This window comes from Phaenicophaeus curvirostris, chromosome 18, assembly GCF_032191515.1.
Source record: "Phaenicophaeus curvirostris isolate KB17595 chromosome 18, BPBGC_Pcur_1.0, whole genome shotgun sequence".
NCBI classification, from domain to species: Eukaryota; Metazoa; Chordata; class Aves; order Cuculiformes; family Cuculidae; genus Phaenicophaeus; species Phaenicophaeus curvirostris.
In genome coordinates, this window is record NC_091409.1 from 6450586 (window position 1) to 6468023 (window position 17438).

General features: G+C 44.3%; 1 protein-coding gene across 1 annotated transcript in view; it reads left to right on the top strand.

The window, feature by feature from the left end:
* The first annotated feature begins 177 nt into the window (after positions 1 to 177).
* COL9A3 (collagen type IX alpha 3 chain) overlaps positions 178 to 17438 on the top strand; it is a 36015-nt gene continuing 18754 nt past the window's right edge. The window contains exons 1-14 of the mRNA XM_069872157.1: positions 178 to 552; positions 1788 to 1856; positions 6261 to 6296; positions 6620 to 6691; positions 7042 to 7095; positions 10336 to 10371; positions 10973 to 10996; positions 11418 to 11471; positions 12116 to 12169; positions 12918 to 12959; positions 14313 to 14369; positions 15510 to 15563; positions 16045 to 16098; positions 16634 to 16687. Of these exons, the coding sequence (XP_069728258.1) occupies positions 487 to 552; positions 1788 to 1856; positions 6261 to 6296; positions 6620 to 6691; positions 7042 to 7095; positions 10336 to 10371; positions 10973 to 10996; positions 11418 to 11471; positions 12116 to 12169; positions 12918 to 12959; positions 14313 to 14369; positions 15510 to 15563; positions 16045 to 16098; positions 16634 to 16687 (726 nt within the window). The 5' untranslated portion in view covers positions 178 to 486. The remainder of the gene's footprint in view (positions 553 to 1787; positions 1857 to 6260; positions 6297 to 6619; positions 6692 to 7041; positions 7096 to 10335; positions 10372 to 10972; positions 10997 to 11417; positions 11472 to 12115; positions 12170 to 12917; positions 12960 to 14312; positions 14370 to 15509; positions 15564 to 16044; positions 16099 to 16633; positions 16688 to 17438) is intronic.

A 17438-nucleotide genomic window follows, 5' to 3' on the forward strand; every position in this document is an offset into this window, starting at 1 on the left:
CTCATTACAGGTATATCGGTTCCTCTAGTGAAGTTAGGTAGCCTCAGGGACTGAATAACCCTTGCTTTGTGTTGCTTTTTATCTGTCCAGTGCTGATGGTCTTTGAGAAATGGTCCAGGTGAGACGTAAAGAAGCAGCTGAATTTTGCTCCTGCTGCATGTCTGTTAGTCCAGCTCTTCTTCAGGCTCCTTCGCTGTTTGCTTAAGTCTGGGGCTGCCCAGCAGGGCATGAATGAGCCTCTCTTCCTGGCTGCCTGCTGTTCCCCCTCCTTCTCCCACCTCCTTCCCAAACCTCCTGTCTCCTCCTGGCTCAACCCCTCTTGCTGTGCTCCTGAGCTCAGCCCCTCTGGCTGGAGCCACAGGTTTATCTGGAGGAGAGGAGTCTGGTTTGTAAGCTGAGACCCAGGAGGAGGAGGAGGGATCTGCTGGACCCCAAAGGAGAAACGGTTGAGCTGCCCCAGAGGAAGAGAGGCAGAGCCTGGGCACCATGGCTGGATTCTCTGCTCTTGGGCTTCTCTTCCTATGTCAGCTCTTAGCTACAACATCTGCTCAGGTAAGAAGCCTCTTTTATGGCTTATGTTCAAGGGAAAAAGATAACGATCTGTGTAATACCTGCAGGATGAGAAGTGGCAACAGGCGTATTATTAGAGCCTAAAGTTTGTTAAAAATGTGTGTGTTGCTCGTGATGTTATGCAGAGAGTGCCTAGCAAACACCTCTGGGTTTGTACCTGAACAGGTAGGCTTTTAGATCCTGTTATCACCTGTAGAAACTGCTCCTTTCAGTACAAGTATTGTCTTCCCATTCAGGGCTGCGGTTATGAGAGAGAAAGCCATGGGAAAGGGGAGACCTGTTGATGTAAAAGAAGCAGTTTTCTTTTACAATGAAGTACCTGGTTGCCAATGAGACTGAGCTCCTGATCTGGGTCTTCAGCTGAATCAGAATTTCTTATTCTTCCCTCAGTCAATTTTAACATGTAAATAGCATATTTAACCCTTGGTCACTTCAGATGTGAAGCTATATTAAACTTCCCTGTATGATGTTAATGTTATTGCTTGGGGAATTAACTCCTCAATGAGATTTTTCATTGTGTTAGTGAGGAATTTTTGCAGTCTGGCTTGGGAATTCAGAGCTGCCCTCATCTGCTGCTAGCAGAGCTGCTTCCACAATGAAAGCTTTGTTTGCTGAACCTACAGCAAGTTGCTCTCTGGAGCACTCTCCATACAGAAGTCATTTATTGGACCCTTCTTTCTTTCTCCCCACTGCAGGCCTCCTCCAAAATCCCAGATTTTCAAGTGGCATCCTGATCAGAGAGGAGATTTTCCCTTTCTCCTTCTGTCTTCAATGGTGTCTGCCTTGCTCTGCTATCACCCCATCAGACTGAGACTGTAAATTAATTTTTAATGCCGAGCACTTGGCACATATTTTCCGTGAGCTTTGCATTTCCTCCTCTGCCCAAAAACGAAACGTGCCTGTAGGCAGTGAGACCCATTTCCAATACAACCAAACCCATTCCTTGCCCAGCAGCCAGCTCTGATTCCCAGCATGAACCACCAGTTAAACAAGCTGGGAGCCCTGATGATGTGCCCAGTCAAAAGAGTTTTCCAAAGATACTTTCTGTAGTCCTGAGCTTCTCCGAGTCCCCCCAGGACGGGGGCTGGAGGATGGAGTAGTAGTGCAGATTTAGGGTTATGCTCTAGGATTTGGCTATTGCTTTCTGGTTCAGCCCCTCTGTTTCATGTGATGCAAAAATCAACTCCTCTCGCTCTGTTTTCCCCCTGTCCTTTCAGAGAATAGGACCACAAGGCCCTCCTGGACCACGGGGACCGCCTGGACCATCGGGCAAGGACGGCATAGATGTAAGTGCCATATGGCCGAGGGAGAGCGAGGGGTGGAGCGGCGGGAGAGCCAACTGAGCAGAGAAGCTTCTTGTTCTCCAGAGCCCCAGTCTTTGGGCCACCCTTGGGAGGTGGATGGACCCAGAGAACCAGCCTGCTCGCAAGAGACCTCGTTCTGCAAGAGTCAGAACAGGGAGTGGGGGTGCTGAGTGGCCCCAGGTCCTTTTGCAGGGTGAATCCCCTGCCTCAAGAGGGTACAGGACAAAGCTAGTGTGTGCGAAGGGGTTCACGACCCTGCTTAAAAAGCTGCATATTTCTCTTTGATGTCTAGGGAGGAGGGGGAATGTAATACGTAGGGTTGAGTGCGTGGGTATGATGTGTGCCAAAGTCATTGCATGTTCTGTAATTCAGAGAGAGGTTTATGTGACCCTTCAGAGAACCACGGCTCTAGAGAGGCTCCAAGAAACTCAAATATACAGCACTGGGCAATGTTTTTATATTGATTTTAATTCAGTGTTGTCAGTATGACTATCCCTAACTTCCACTGGCATGTGAGAGGTCAGAATCTGGCTCATGTGTTGCCAGACGTGAGTTACATTTATTGTCACGCAATCAAATTATATGAGCAGCCTTTATTTCAGCAAGAGGTTCCTTACGCACCCATCCACAGACTATGTGCCTCAGGACTTAGTGTAGAAGAAAAACCCCTCCTGTTGCTTTTAATTGATGTTTCCATGAAAAATTATGCTTCTGCACATTAGTTGGATAAGGACTAGATTGTGTCCAGTTGCAGTGGATAAGAAAAAGCATCAGATGGGCCTTCAACAAGGCCATGTCAAACTCAAAAGTCTGGATTCCCCTTCTGATATTGAGTTTGAGTAGCGTTTGTGTCTCTAAGCTGCTTATGGAATAGGGCAGGGTTTCTTAGGGCTTGTCTGAAGTAAGTTTATTGGCATTGGACATTTAAGCAACCTTGAAAAAATCTATTCATTCCATGCAGGTCATTTTCTTTTGGAAGTTAAAAAAGATCTATGAGTTCCCTGCTATATGGTGAACAAGGAGCTTTTTTGTCTGCAGTGGTGAGCTTTCATAGCAGCTCTGTGAGCTGAAGAGAGAACTTCATTGATCTGCAGCCAGTCCCTCTACAGTGTCCTCACCGCTAAAGGAGACTGTTTCACTGAAAATCCCGCTCTGGTTTTGTAGCATGAGGTGTTCAGAGCTGGTACCTCCACTGTTTTTCATGAAATGAAGGGCTTAATGGGACGCAGTGGGAGAGTGGAAAGGGCAGGCGTTTCCGTTAGCAGCAGTGAGCCTGTGGAGTCACTGCAGCAGAACCTCTGTGCGGCCAGCAAGCTTCAGGAAAGGATGGCTGCATCTCTGTACAGGGTGAAAAAGAGGAATTTGGGAGGGATGAAGCCTTTTCGTCTTCAAATCGTAACGAACTTCTGCATATAGGCAACTGGAAGGAAATAAATCCCTGTAATAGTGTCATTCAGCTCCTGCTTTCTACTGGATATTTTACACCTTAATTCTGGAACAGCACCAGCATCACTTCTGATTACTCTTGGAAACAGGAGCCTGGAGAGACGCTGGTCACGTGAGCCTGTGTCCTTTTATCCACTGCTAAAAGCTTTGGAAGGCTCCCTGTGGAACAGGACCAAATGAAAGCATCTAATTAATATGAAGAACTTAGTCCTAATAAATCAAATGTCTGGGTGAGGTATTTAAGGTGCTAAGTCTTGCAGTCCCAGCTTGAGTCTGGAGTCTTGGCTATGCAGGAAGTTTCTTGTTCAGACAGACTTGGTCTATATCCCTCCTATGGACATAGGTTGTAGGTGCCCTTGTTCATGTGAGATGGTCCAGCTCTGTTGGAACAGGGTCCAGGATTGTTTCTGATATTCAATGGGACATTGAGTCCTTTAAGAAGCTGCACAGGACAGAGACAGAGCTGTGATTGCTGTGGAGCACAGTCACACATCCTCCCAGTTTAAGGGCTACCGTTTTTCTGGCAGTACCCTCCAAAATATGCTGGTGTATAAAATCCAGCACTGCTCTGCATTTTGATAGCACTGGATGGAGAGGAATATGTGGAGCCTGAGCGATAGTGTCAATTCTACCACTGCAAAAAACGAAGCTGTTGTTGTATTTCTTTGTTTTAGTAATGAGACTTTATTTTAAAGCACAATCTGAACTTTTCTGGGCCATAACCGTGCAAGTTTCCTGAACTCTGAAAGCCACTCCAGCTGGGTCATCTTCACAGATGGCTTTGGATGAGCGCTGTGTGGGAATGCTGAGCAGTCTTTGAGCTGGATCAGTGCTGCCAAGGTGTTCAGCAGTCCCTTATCATTGGCCGTGAGCAGTGAGCAGTGCATAACGCAGCTGAATTATTCAGGATATCTCTGAACAAACCTTGGATGAACCCCATAAGCACAATTTCTAGAAGCTGCTGCTTTCATTTGTGCCTTTGCAACATTAAGTCCCTCTGAAACCTTTTATAATTATAGCCTTTAACATGCTTCACGTTTCCTACTCGGTAACAAGCAAAATCTCTCCCTCCCAAGAATAGAAACAGCATGTTGTGATTGAAAGAATTAGCGACAAGTTCCTGTGGATTATTTCTGGGGATATAATTCCCCAAATTGCTAATAAGCAATTGTCACTTTTCAAAAATCAAGGTTTGGGTTGTTTTTTTTCCCCCGCTTTCTGTCTCCTGCCTTTACTTGCTAAGAAAGAGTGAACTTCCTTCCCTCTCACGTAGCACCAGGAGAGCACTGCCTTTTGCTGACAGCCTTTGCCTCTAATTCCCAGTGATCTGACATTAGGGTTATAAACACTGATTAGGCTTTGAATTCAGCTGCCTGAAGTCCTGGTTCTCCTGCAGAGTCCTGCAGGGGGTCCACAGCAGCCGGATCAAGGTTTAAGATTGTCCCAGACAGCCTTCGCTGCTGCCGGGGCTTTGCTGTACAGATAACAGAGACAAGAAAAATGCAAGGGACTGGCAATCTGGAGTGATGGAGGGAGGGAGTAAACCACCTTTACTGCCATTTCTAGCTGCCTTTTCAAACCATTCATTGCAAAAGAACTGCTCCTTTCATTTCCTTGGCAGGGGACCTTCCCCCCCTATGATAATGATAACTATTTATGGAAAATCTGTGGGCAAAGGAGTTGCTTCAGCAAGGCAGAGCATAAAGATCCTTCTGTTTCCTGACTTTCTGGTCTGTGCATTGACACCAGTGCAGTACATAAACCCTTGCCTGAGCAAATCAAGGCAGCCAGACTTGAGATTTGCCCACAGACTTCACAGTTGCTGACATGGTAAATATAGAAACATGGTATAAATTCCACGCCTTTGCCTACTGCCTTCTAACTCCTAATTATCAGGCCCACGGTGGGGATGGTGTTGTTTCTAGCCTCGGTCTGCTAATAACTGTCCCTTTTCTATATAGATTTTCATCTCCTGGGGTATCAACATGCCCCTTCCCCTCTGCTTGCCCACAGTACCAGAGTCTCTCTCAATATTTAGTGCAAGCCAGAAGGGGACACACCGTTCAGACATCTGGATCTGGGGCACGGAGTAGTTTTCCACGAGATGAGATGGGAAACTAAGCTACAGATACATTGCTGCTGTTCACAGATGATTGCTTCTTTTGGGGGCTAACAATAAAATACAAATATCTTGTTGACTACAAGCTTGTGAAGGACGTTACAGCCAACTGAGCTAGAAGGAACGATTCAAAGGCTTTTTATATAATGTATCCCATACACCTTTAATGCTGTTCTTAAAAGCTGTTTTCTGTTAGGATAGGAAAAACTGAGTGCTTTTGAAATATTTTCTAAAAATTGGGTTTAATCCAGACTGTGCAATTGGATTAGGTGGAAATCGGTTGGGGGCTTTGTTCATTTGCTTCTCCTGTCGAAGTTCAGTCATATGAAGAAAATCATTGTAGACAGTTTGTTCATTCTTTGCTTTCTGATGGTCCCTAACTCCTGGTACCACCACAGTTTCATACTGTGTCCTGGCTACCTAGAGCTTGTCAGTGTATCCCTCTGTTGTATCAGGAAGATCTTGGAAAGCCTTGATAGCCACCCAGCTTCCTCTCTCCCCCACTTGCAGGCAAGCCCAAGTGCAAGTCATTTCTAAGTATATCTGGGAAAAGTTGCAGGTATTGGTCACCTTTCAGAACCACTGGTTCTCCCTGGGAGGCTGAGGATGTGGGTTTTACCAGATCTGCTACTGTAGAAGCGAAAATGTTATCCAGGTTCATCCTTGATCCAGAGCATCAGCTCCATAAGAATGAGAGCAGTAAACCTTGGAGTGGGCGTGAAGGAAGTCTTGAGCTCTATGACAGCTGGGAACACCACTGCTACAGTCAACAGAAAGGAGAGGTTCAGCACTAACACTGATGTCTTTTCTCTTTCATTTAGGGAGAGCCAGGTCCTCCTGGTTTGCCGGGCCCACCAGTAAGTATTTTCTGGCTAACACTAACTTTCACATCTTTTTGAGAGGAACACGGTACACAACAGCTAAGACTTACTGGCTTGGCTTTCCTCTTGATCTGCAGCCTGATTTCCATAAGGGATACACGGGATTGTAGGGATGCTCCTGGGGACAAACATGTTCTCCTGCTCATTGCTAGTTTCATGTCTCTGCAGGAGTTCTTCCAAGTTGCATGGTGTAAGATAAACACACCAACAAGTGAACTTCCATCTTATAACCCGTGTCAACACAAGCCATGTTTCTATTGTTATGATGTTAAAAATAATTGCCTATTTGTCTGATTTAGGGGCCAAAAGGTGCACCAGGGAAGCCTGGAGCAGCTGGTGAAGCTGGATTGCCTGGCCTTCCTGGAGTCGATGTGAGTATTTTGTCATCTTCCCTTAAGTCTTTTAAATATTTCACGTAGATTTGGTGTTCTCCCAAAGTGTCTCATCAACCTTCTCTGTGTCTACTGGAGAAGCAAACTGAGTCCTGGGTCTACGTGTGCCTTGCATATCAGAAGAAATGTTAAAAGTTGCAAGGATCTCTTGATTGAATTATGGAGTATGAGGACAATTCCTTTGTGATTAATTACAGAGAGAAATAAAATGGGTAGGCTTTCCTGGGAGCTTGGCATCCAGATGATTTGTGTTGGTGACAGGGACTTCCTACACCCTCTGATTGCTGTATTTCTCTGTTTTTTTTACCTCTCCCTCTTATTTTTTACAGGGATTAACAGGAACTGATGGTCCACCTGGCCCAAATGGGCCTCCAGGAGACCGTGTGAGTACCACATTAAATCCTAAATCCCTTTAAATGAACATTGTCACTGCTGATATTGACGATTTCTCATTCCTTTGTAAATTGGTGACATTTGGGTGTCAATGATGACAGTCTATTTATCTGTAAACCCTTGCAAAGTACTTGGACCTCTGAAATGAGGCTCCAAATGGCTTTTCATTAGGCAAGGCATGAGATCCACCTTTCTTTCCAAGCCCATTTGAAGCCTTATGACAGCCTCAGTGGTGGGAATACCAGTGCACAACAACTCTGGTGATATTTCAAGTATCTAAAAAGTTCCTTGAAGCTATTGATAGACTTAATTTTGATGTTCATCGAAGTGGAGCTATTTTGGCCTTTATTTGCAGTCTGTGTACACAGCTCTGTTATGTTTATCATCACTGCTACTGTGTTAAAACTTTGCCTTTTGTTAATTCTGGGTCTGTGAGCAGTTTTGTGCCCCTGTTTTGTGTTTGGTGCTAGTATTTGTCAGTGCCCTCTTTAGCATACAAGCTCTTAGTTCGCAGGGTAATTGCACAGATAATTTCTGGGCACTAGAACTTCCTCTTCAGCTGTTCAGTAGAAGCACACAAATGCAGTTACCGTAACTACATGCTCTGATTTGACATGCTTTCCCGTGTCTTGTAACTCAATCTGTCAGCATGAGGCAAATCTGGGAGCTGTTGTCATTTATTGGAGCTTTTCAAAGTCAGATGTCCATCTGGAAAATTGTTTTAATTAGTCTAATAGAAACCTGGAAAAAGGAAAAAAACTCTAAAAGCTTTAGCACTCTAATAGGAGAGCATTGTTATCCCAGATTTCTTTCTTCTCCCCAACTTCAAGAATGTATTTCTCCCAGGAATCACTGAAATAAGCAGGCGTCTCCTTACTGTTGTGGGATTGAATTCATGCTTAACCCTATGACTTCTTCTGCATAAGCATGTTTTTCTCACTGAAGTGTCTGAGAGCGAAGGTGTCTGGCATGTGGAAGTGGGCTCATGGAAGACAATTTTTAATAATATGTTATTGCTAAACATTTCATTTCCTCTATATGCCACCTTTCATCAGTCCAGCAGTGAGTCCTGTCTGATCAGGGATGGATAACTGTGAAGGCAGCAGACCAAAATAGCTTTTACCCTAAATACTCCTATTGCTATCAGCATCCATTGGCTTTTCTCACGGTTCTGCTCACAGGCCGATTAGATCAAGCCTACTTGTTTTTCCAATTACAAAAATGCTTTGTTTTTAGCCAGGAATTAGCTGGATTCTAACCTCAGTGCTGGATACTGGTGTCCTTCATTGGCGAGTTTTCAGAGGCTGTTTTGATGTTTGGTGCTTTGCACCATAAGCAATGAGGAAAAGAGATTTATTCATATTTATTTATGAACGTCATTTTAATCAAGTATTTCCTATGCTCCATAGTTGCATATTCATAAAGTGTGTTCCTTAAAAGTGAAAAATTATTGTGAGATTGTTTTCTAGTCAAAAGAGAAAGAACATTGTTACCAGGAGAATGAGTTGAGTCAGACGATGTTATTAAAATCAAGGCGTAAATTAGAGTCTCTCCCTTGAACATAATGGACTCGCATTCAATGATCTTTTACCATAATGCGAGTTTCACTGATGCATGTTGCACCTTACACCCTCAAAGGTATCAAAGTTAAGGAGGGTAAAGTGCCAACGTCTTTTGGCACATCAGCCAAAGCAGAAAGGAGCTGTGCAGCCTGGTTTCAGGGCAGACGGGAGCAGCGTTGAAGTCACTAGAGCCAGAAATTCAGTGGTTTCTTTACAGGAGGAGATCCCAGCTTGTCCCTCACAACCATCGGTTGTTGTAAGGACTTCAGCCTAAAGATAAGTGGGACTGGAGGAAAGCAAAGTAACCTGCAGCAAGAGAAGTGAATGAGCTGACATTTGCAACCCAGTTGATTTATTGGATTACAGTCCTCTCCTCACAAGACGGCTCTTAATGAGGTCTCAGCTCCTCAATATCTTTCTCTTTAAGCTTAACAAGGGAAAATATTTCTAATCTCATTTGGTATGTAGAACATTAGGAAAGGGCTGGCATCATCCCTGGAATCACAATAAGTTGGGGTATCTGCCTTGTTCTCCTGGTCCTAGGGTTAGATACCATTTAATTGCAGCTCAGGACATCGTTCTCGAGATGTTTCTGTGCAGCATTTTGAGAATGTGTGAAAGACAGGTTTGGGCAATCTGGCTGGCACGAGGCTGAGTGCTGTTGAGCAAACTATTATTTCATTTATCGTTTGCCCTAGGTTACACTGACATTTCTGCACCTCCACTACTTTGGGCTTTTTTTCCTTTCCTTCTTTTTTCTTTTCAAAAAGAGTGACAGAACCAGCCTGCTCTCATCCACCTGTCCCTGCTTTTCCTTTCCCTGTCGCAGCAGCAGCTTTTTCTGAGGAGGCTCATGGACCCAAGAATCCTCAACATACACCCAGTGTCTCTTAGAGATCTGACCGTCTGCTGGCTGAGGTCAACCCACTATATTGGGGGGTTTGTTCATTATTATATTTCCATTTACTTTCTGTTTCTGAATTACTATCTATAGTTAATTTTACAGTCTACCATCCAGCATTGTCATCTTTGCAGTGCAATGAAGAGATTAAGAATATCTGTCTGTCTGCCTTACTGTCTTCGGTTAAGCAGGAGTGTAACGACTTAAGAATGATTTAATTCTAGTCTAAGACATAAGATCACCAAGCTCTAGTCGAGCTTAAGAGCAAGAATGCAAATTGGGAAATGGAGATTGGGGATTTGCCAAGGAAAGCTAATGAAGATGCAGAAGCTGCCAAATCTTTGTCTTTGCTTGAAGAGAAAACTGTATGAATTCATAAAATTAACTAGAACAAACCCAAATCCCGTAAATAGCTTCACATGACTTAGTCACTGGATCTACATCATGAAAGCGTTATGAATGAGACTATTTCAAATGGATGAAATTCAGTTTATGAGCCTTTAGATATTCGTGGAGACTAATCCACGGCCAGCTGTGGTTTGCAGATGTATCTGTTTGGTCTTTTAGGAGCAGCTCATGTTTTCATCTCTGCTCTCTCTTGCCCAGCAAATGGTGAAGAAAGTTCCTGGGGCCAGTTCTGAACATCTACTTCTGTTTCTGTATAACATGGCTGGAGTTTTCAAAGAAAGATTGGTGTCGAGGAGAGCCAGCGCTGGTGTCTCCCCTTTTTTACCCCTGCTAAATTGCACTGGTTTTTTTTGCTCTAGGGCGCATTAGGACCTTCTGGGCCACCTGGACCAGCTGTAAGTAACTCCTAGAACTACATAGTAGTTATTATTACATGAAAACCATCATCAAGTGAAGATGGAAAGCCTTGTATCCCAAACAAAGGGATCAAAGCCCAAATGAGTGAAAATATTGTTTGCAGTGTTTATATATGTATGCATGACCTGTTCTGGTAATAGAGGGACCGTTCTTAGCCTCTGAGATGTTAAAAGCAAGTCAGGTTGCCATAAAGACTAGTACATCAAATGCTATCAAAATTATTAGGTATTAGGTGATGTCTAATAAAAAATAAAAGAGAAGGGGGGGAAGGAAAAGTAGATAAACTAGGAAGTTTGTCATAGATGTCTGTGTCCCACTATCACATCACCGTATGTGGCCTTACTTGGAGATGTCTCACAGGTAACAGATGTAAAGGGAATACAAATTATTAGAGGCAACAAAAGTATTCATTAAGCCTCCAGCACTGGTCTGATTGCAAATTATGATAATTTGGGACAGGGGAGTGCTAAGGAAATTTAAAATAAATGAAGAATTAAGCCAGCATTTTGTGAGGTTTGCTTTTCTTCCTGTATGTTCAGTTTCTAAGTGATCTTTTACTGTTTTAAATGTCGTTTCCAGGGCAAAGGACTACCAGGACCTCCAGTAAGTAATGAGGGACTTTTTTTTAAAAAAAAAAAGAAGTTTAAATTATTATTCTAGCTTTTTTTGGGTACTCTGAGTGTTTTATGCTTACCCTAAATCCAGGGAAGCTGGCACTGATGTAAATTCAAGGCACAGCAGACTTGTAATTGCTGCAAGTGACTAGTTCTGGGGTGGTTTTTGTTTGGGGAGTTTCTGGAGCATCTCAGAGCTGCGCTATGTCAGATGGGGCAGATGCTGGCAACACGCAGCTCTGGCAAGAGCATGTTCAGTGGGAAGGTGGAGCAAAAAGATAGATGTGCATTGGTAAAGTGAGTGACTGGGTGCCGTGTTGAGCTCCTCAGAGGGGTTAGATAACTGAGTAGGGCCAGACTGTTTGTTGGCACTCAACTTGGGTTGTAAGGATCTTCCTTCTGTTTAACAGGGGCCTCCAGGACCCAGTGGGCTCCCCGGTGGAAATGGATTTCGGGGTCCTCCTGTGAGTTTCTCCTTCCATTTGATCCTCATTTACTGATTGTGCCGCAGTCGCAGAATTAGGTTCATTTCTGGTCTCCTACCACATACTAGAAACATGAATATGCTGAACACTGAAAGCTCTACAAATGCCTGTGGGCATTACTATTCCTTGTATCACCTCATGTAGGATCACCCGAGTCAAGCAGTGCAGTGTAAAAGATGTGCAGCTGCTTGCAGCCGTACCTTTCTTTACCAGCTCTGAGTAAGGACAAAAGAGCAGAGATTAGATACCAGATAATGTGTACTTTCAGCATCTGCAAAAGAAACTACTGCACAGAATGGCTCTGATCTGAAGGAGCAGAAGCAGACCATCAATTTTGGGTGCCTGCAGCTCCACTGGAGAGGTACAGAGCCAGTGGAAGCAGGGACGTGGGTGCAGGGATGTGGTTTTCTGTCCTAATCCCTATCCTTACATACGCATCTGCTCTTCTCTTTGCTATCACAGAAGCCTCCGCAGAAAGAAAGGTGCAGTTTAGTGCCATTAGAGATACCTTGCCCCATATTCATGTATATGCAATGGTATTTGGTAGCCACCCTTCCTCTCCCTTTCTCTTCTCATTGAAATGGTTAAGAAGGGGAATTCTTACTATTTTTCACTCTTTTCAGGGACCTTTTGGTCTGCCAGGATTCCCAGGGCCTCCTGGACCACCTGGACCTCCCGTAAGTTGAGACTTGCAAATAAATGTGAGAAAATTCCCATGGGGAGTCCAGATTTTTTTTCTTGCTGCCAGAATGTGCACTTTTTATTTGCTGCGATTGCCATGAGCACTTCCTTTCTCAGCTAAGTTTCAGCAGGCCGTGAACACTGAGTCCCAAGAAGAGCAGTGACTTTTCACTGACTACACTTTGGTGTGTTGATTATCTCCTGTTTATTATCTGTGCTCTGTGGGTGGACAAATCCAATGACCTACAGGCTTTATGCTATAGAAAAGATCATGGGGTGGTCTTTCTATTCTCTTAAGTAAGGTTGTGTGGTTGCTTGGGTCTTGATATTTTCTTGTAGTGGCCAGCAAGTTGGGCTTGAAACCAGCAAGTCTCTGGTTTGGGTTTGCTGTGGTCTCTCTGGAGGGTTGAGTGGTGGGGTCGAGAGGACTTTCCCAAGGAGCTTTTCCAGGAGGAGGCCAGACAGAGCTGCTCTTTTCAAACTGCAGCCTTCATCACCTAAGGCTCTCCCCTAAGCTCATCTGTGCATCTCCAGAGGACGGTTACACCCCTGACATGTCTGTCTTGGTGACTGGTGCAGCTCATAACACTCCACATTCAGGGGCTGCATTTTATGCTGTGGGGCTGGGTATCTGTTTGTGCTGCTCCAGCTGAGCTGGGTCTGTAAAGTGTATTTCCTATAAATTGTATTTCCTCCTGGTGTTTGTCTTGATGTATTCTAAAAGACCATTCTCATGAATTGCAGGGTCTTCCAGGCACCCTTCCCGATGGCGGTGGGGACCTTCAGGTAAGTTCTTTTCCATGTAACATGAAAATATTTTTTAGCTTAGTGCTTGCTTTGACTTTTGATGTACTTGGGTGACTGTCAGACCATTGAAGGTGCTCCACTCAGACCCGCAGACGTGGGTCTAAACTGCCTTTTTGCAGAGTCCGTGTGTTGCGTGCGTATTTACAAGGCTGAAATGTTCTTTCAAGGAAGTAGGTATATTAGTGCTGATGCTTTGCCTTGATCTTTGCTTTCCAGTTTGCTTTTCAAAATGCAGGTTTTACGTACATTCTGCCTTTACGGAACAACTTTAGCAGTTGGTAAATGACAACAGCTTTTCACGCATCTGTTTCCAAAAGAGAAAAGGTCAAGCATGTAGCACTGTTTATTTCCATGGATGGTGGCACCGGGTTCCTGCGGGCATATGCTTTGTTTAGACTCCCTTCCTTATGGGAAAGTCTTGCTTCCTCTCTTTCAAGGGAATGAAAGGAGTGTTAAGTCCATGAACGATGGAAGTGACATCTCCAGATTTCGCAGCTGTTGTTGTGACAGCAGCTCTGGTTTTCTAATTGGCGTGCCCCAAAAAAAGCTCAGAGTCAGTTTAGACTGCCTTATGGCAAGTCATGTGGAAGTTAATCGAAAATGATACTATTTCTGCAAGTTTAATTTAAGTTACCCTGTGGAATATACTAGAAAATTAAATTTCTGCTACAGAGGTGTTGCCTGAGGTTTTATTGAAAGGAAAAAAAAAATCAAATTAAGGAAAAGTTGCAGAAGAAAATCTCATTCCTTATTTATAAAGTTTTTAGAGTATGGCCTTTTGAGCCCCCATTAAATGTCCATGCATGTTCTGATTTGTTTCCAGTCAAACTAGAGTTCCCAGCAGGGGCTAATCCCCCCACAGACATCCACAGATGCCATTGGGGTTACTGTTTTATAGGTCCCCCCTCCAATAAATTCTAATGCCTGTCCTTGTTTCAGTGAGGTGATCTGTCTAAAGGAAATCAATAGGGGTCAATTAATGTACAAGATTAAACGTGTTCCTAAGGACTTACAAGATACTGACCCGGCTTCGCTGGGGAACTGTGATTCTTCAGCATTTTGGACTGTGGACACCTGCCCTCCTCCACAATTTCTCGCTGCCCATGCACAGAGTGAAGCAGATAATTCATAAATCATTGTTTTGTGGGTTAGCGGGGACCTGCTTAGGACCCCTCAATGTAGGGAAATGCCAGTCAATGCGTGATGCTATGAATATATTGGATTTAGTGAATTTAGAGCCAAACCCACATCATGTTTTCTCTGTAGTAATGAAACCAGCTTCCCTGGGTGCACTGTGTGTACTCGATAAACCAGAGTGTTTGTTCCTTGCAGTGCCCGGCTCTGTGCCCACCAGGTCCTCCAGGTCCCCCGGGAATGCCAGGGTTCAAGGTAAGAAAAACACCACCTGCAGATACTAGGGTCTGTCTCCCAAAATAAATACTACTGTGAACCCCTGGGATTAAACTGGTTTATATACAGAGCACAGCCTCCTGTGAGCTCCACACCTCTCCAAATCAGCCATGCATTTGCCTGGGTTTATGCTGTTGAGACAGAAACCCTTAAAGCAGCCAAATATGAGACAGGAGGAGGAGGAAGGACCTGATCCTGCCCTCTTTGCATGCTGTTCCCATGGTCATAGCAACAGTCGCTCTGCCACTGAGCTCAAATCTGCAAAGTGTGCAAGTTCAGCAAGAGGATTTACATCCTCCAAGTAGCTGCCTGCACTTACAGGTGTGTTGCTTTGTGGCTCCATCCCTGGCAGGATTGCAGCCTTTATTAGATGGAAAATTTAACTATGGCAATGGGTCGAACATGCCCTCAGTTCCTGATGAACTGACTTTCTGCAGGTCTGTTTGGTCTCTGAGCTGAGTCATAAATATTGTTAGAAATACATGATGTTTAGGGCATGACTTTTCAAAATTCATAACTTATGAAATGGAAAAACCTGTGAAGGTCTCCAATTATGATGCAAATGGTGGACAGGACCTTTTGCATGGTGAGGAATAACATCTGCCATGGCTAAAATTAGACTAGGTCTCTCCCACAATAATAGGAAGGAAGCCAAGAAGCAAGTTTAATCTGTGTTTATGTAAAAGATTTTAGTCGGACATGGATGTCTTTGCAAGCTTGATGATGCTGGCATTAATGAGGCATTAAGCAAAGTTTAAGATGCAGAATGGGGTTTTCAGAAGCATCTCAAATCTATTATCAGAAGTGATAGGAACTGAATTTTGGTCCCTGACCTCTAATTGAGAAACATCCTGTAGCCTAGGCTCACAAGTCACTCTTGAAAACCATGTTCAGGCATTTCCTGAAACTACCTCAATTTTGACACAACGATGCCTCGCCCAGGAATGCTGCATGGGTAATTAACCCCAGAGGTGACTTCCAGTCACGTAATTACAGTACATACGTGGATTATTTTGCCAGTAAGTGATTTGTGTTGTGGGTTTAGGTCTTGCAGCAATCTAGCAAGATTTAGGCTTTGAAACCTGGCTGTATGTGGGTAATTTGAGCTCTTCTTTCTAGGGACACACAGGCCACAAAGGAGAACCTGGCGAAGTAGGAAAAGACGGAGAGAAGGTAAACCTCAATTTAAAGGGAGCAGGGCAGCATTTTTCTCATTAAAAGCAACGTAACAAGTGGCTTCTTGAAGAAGGCAGGGAGATATGAGGCAATTGGCTAAACAACAAGAAGTTACTAGGACTGAAGTGTATTTGCTTCCTTTGCTCTGCATGTGTGACTGTGCTAACACTTCAAGAGAAGTCATCTTCCCAATAATCATAATGTTAAGATCAGTTCAGTAAGTTAACTCCTATTGTTTTGTATTGACATGCAGGGATGTCAGCTCAGGAAAAAGCCCTGCATTAATCACTCAGGTAAATTCCTGACTGATCAAGTGTTCTTGAACGTAGAAGAAATGGTCTATAATGTAGAAGCAAATCCTGAAGCAAAAATCTGGGTGGGAGGGAGCTCGGTGAGAAATAAGATGGGAAGGTCCCTGGCTTTGGGTTGGCAGGATCACGATGTGCATCCCCTTGGCTAATTAATTTTTCTCTCTCAGGGTAACCCTGGCCCTCCCGGTCCTCCAGGCATTCCTGGCAGCGTTGGCCTGCAGGTAACAACTGCTCTTCAGACCAGTTACCATGATCTTTTACTGTAAAACCCAATGGTGCCATCAATCATCTTGCATTACACGAACAGCTCTTGCCTCTGCATAATAACAGATATAAAAGTCAACACTGGTGAAAAAATAAATCATACTGGTTTCACTGAGCTTTAATTCAGGTCCTGCTGTTGGCACCTCTCCTTGGATGAGACACCCAAGCAACAGCCACTGTCTTGCTGGTACCCTGGACATCTTTTGGGTGGATCTGAGCCTGAGCTCTGGGCTGGGTTGACAGCCTGGGAGTGGGGCTGGGGTGAGCAGGCACCCTGACTGTGTGTCTGCATGGGGTATGTCCAGTGTCACTTGCTCCGAGGTCGTCGCTGGAGGGGAAAATGTCTTGTTTGTGCATCAAAAGGCTGAACTTTCTGCAATTCTTCACTGCTTCTTAATGGTTTTTTTGTGTTGATAAGTTGTTACATCGTGCTGTTCTGCCCTTTTATGTTTAGCAGTGGTTTGGTTGTAACTGATTTGTTTTCTTAATTAGGGCCCAAGAGGACTAAGAGGCCTCCCTGGTCCAATGGGTCCAGCTGGCGACAGAGTAAGAAAAATATTCTGATTTCTCTTTTTTCCCCCTCCCATCCCCAGTTTTCTCATATAAAGTCCAGGTGGCATTTGTCCTTACTGGGGAGTTTGTAAAGATGCAGAGCGCAGGGTCTTTCCTGTACAACCCCAAGCAGAACAACCTTCCAAAGGCAAGAGGAGTCTGTCTGCCTGAGGGATTGACAGGATCATATAGAACCACAGAATGATTTGGGTTGGAAGGGACCTCGAAACCCAACCAGTTACAGCCCCTGCCATGGGCAGGGACACCTCCCACTGGATCAGGTAGCTCAAAGCTTCATCCGACCTAGTCTCAAACACCTCCAGGGATGCGATCAGGCCTGGTGTTGATTTATACACTCAGACCAGAAGGACAAAATTCTGCCCCTGCAGGACTGACAATGCTCAAGAATCTTACGAAAAATGCTAGAAGTTTCACATTTCCCTTTCTTTTCTGCCTCTTTTACAAGAAGAAGCCAAAGAATCACTGATGGACAGATTTTTCAGGACATGAGAAGCCTCCTTAGTAAGAACAGGGTCAATCTCCTGCTTATCATGGCTTTGGACTTTTGCCTGGGTCCCTTGACCATCAACCTGGAGGCTGAATGGTTTTGAATTTGATGAAGTCATGCATTTATTTAGAAGCAAGGATGATCTCAAGATATCGAGCCCATGAAAGATAGCAGTGTATCACACAGATAATGGTGGGGAGACCCAGAGTGAAAACCTGCTTGTTCAGAGAGGGGTTT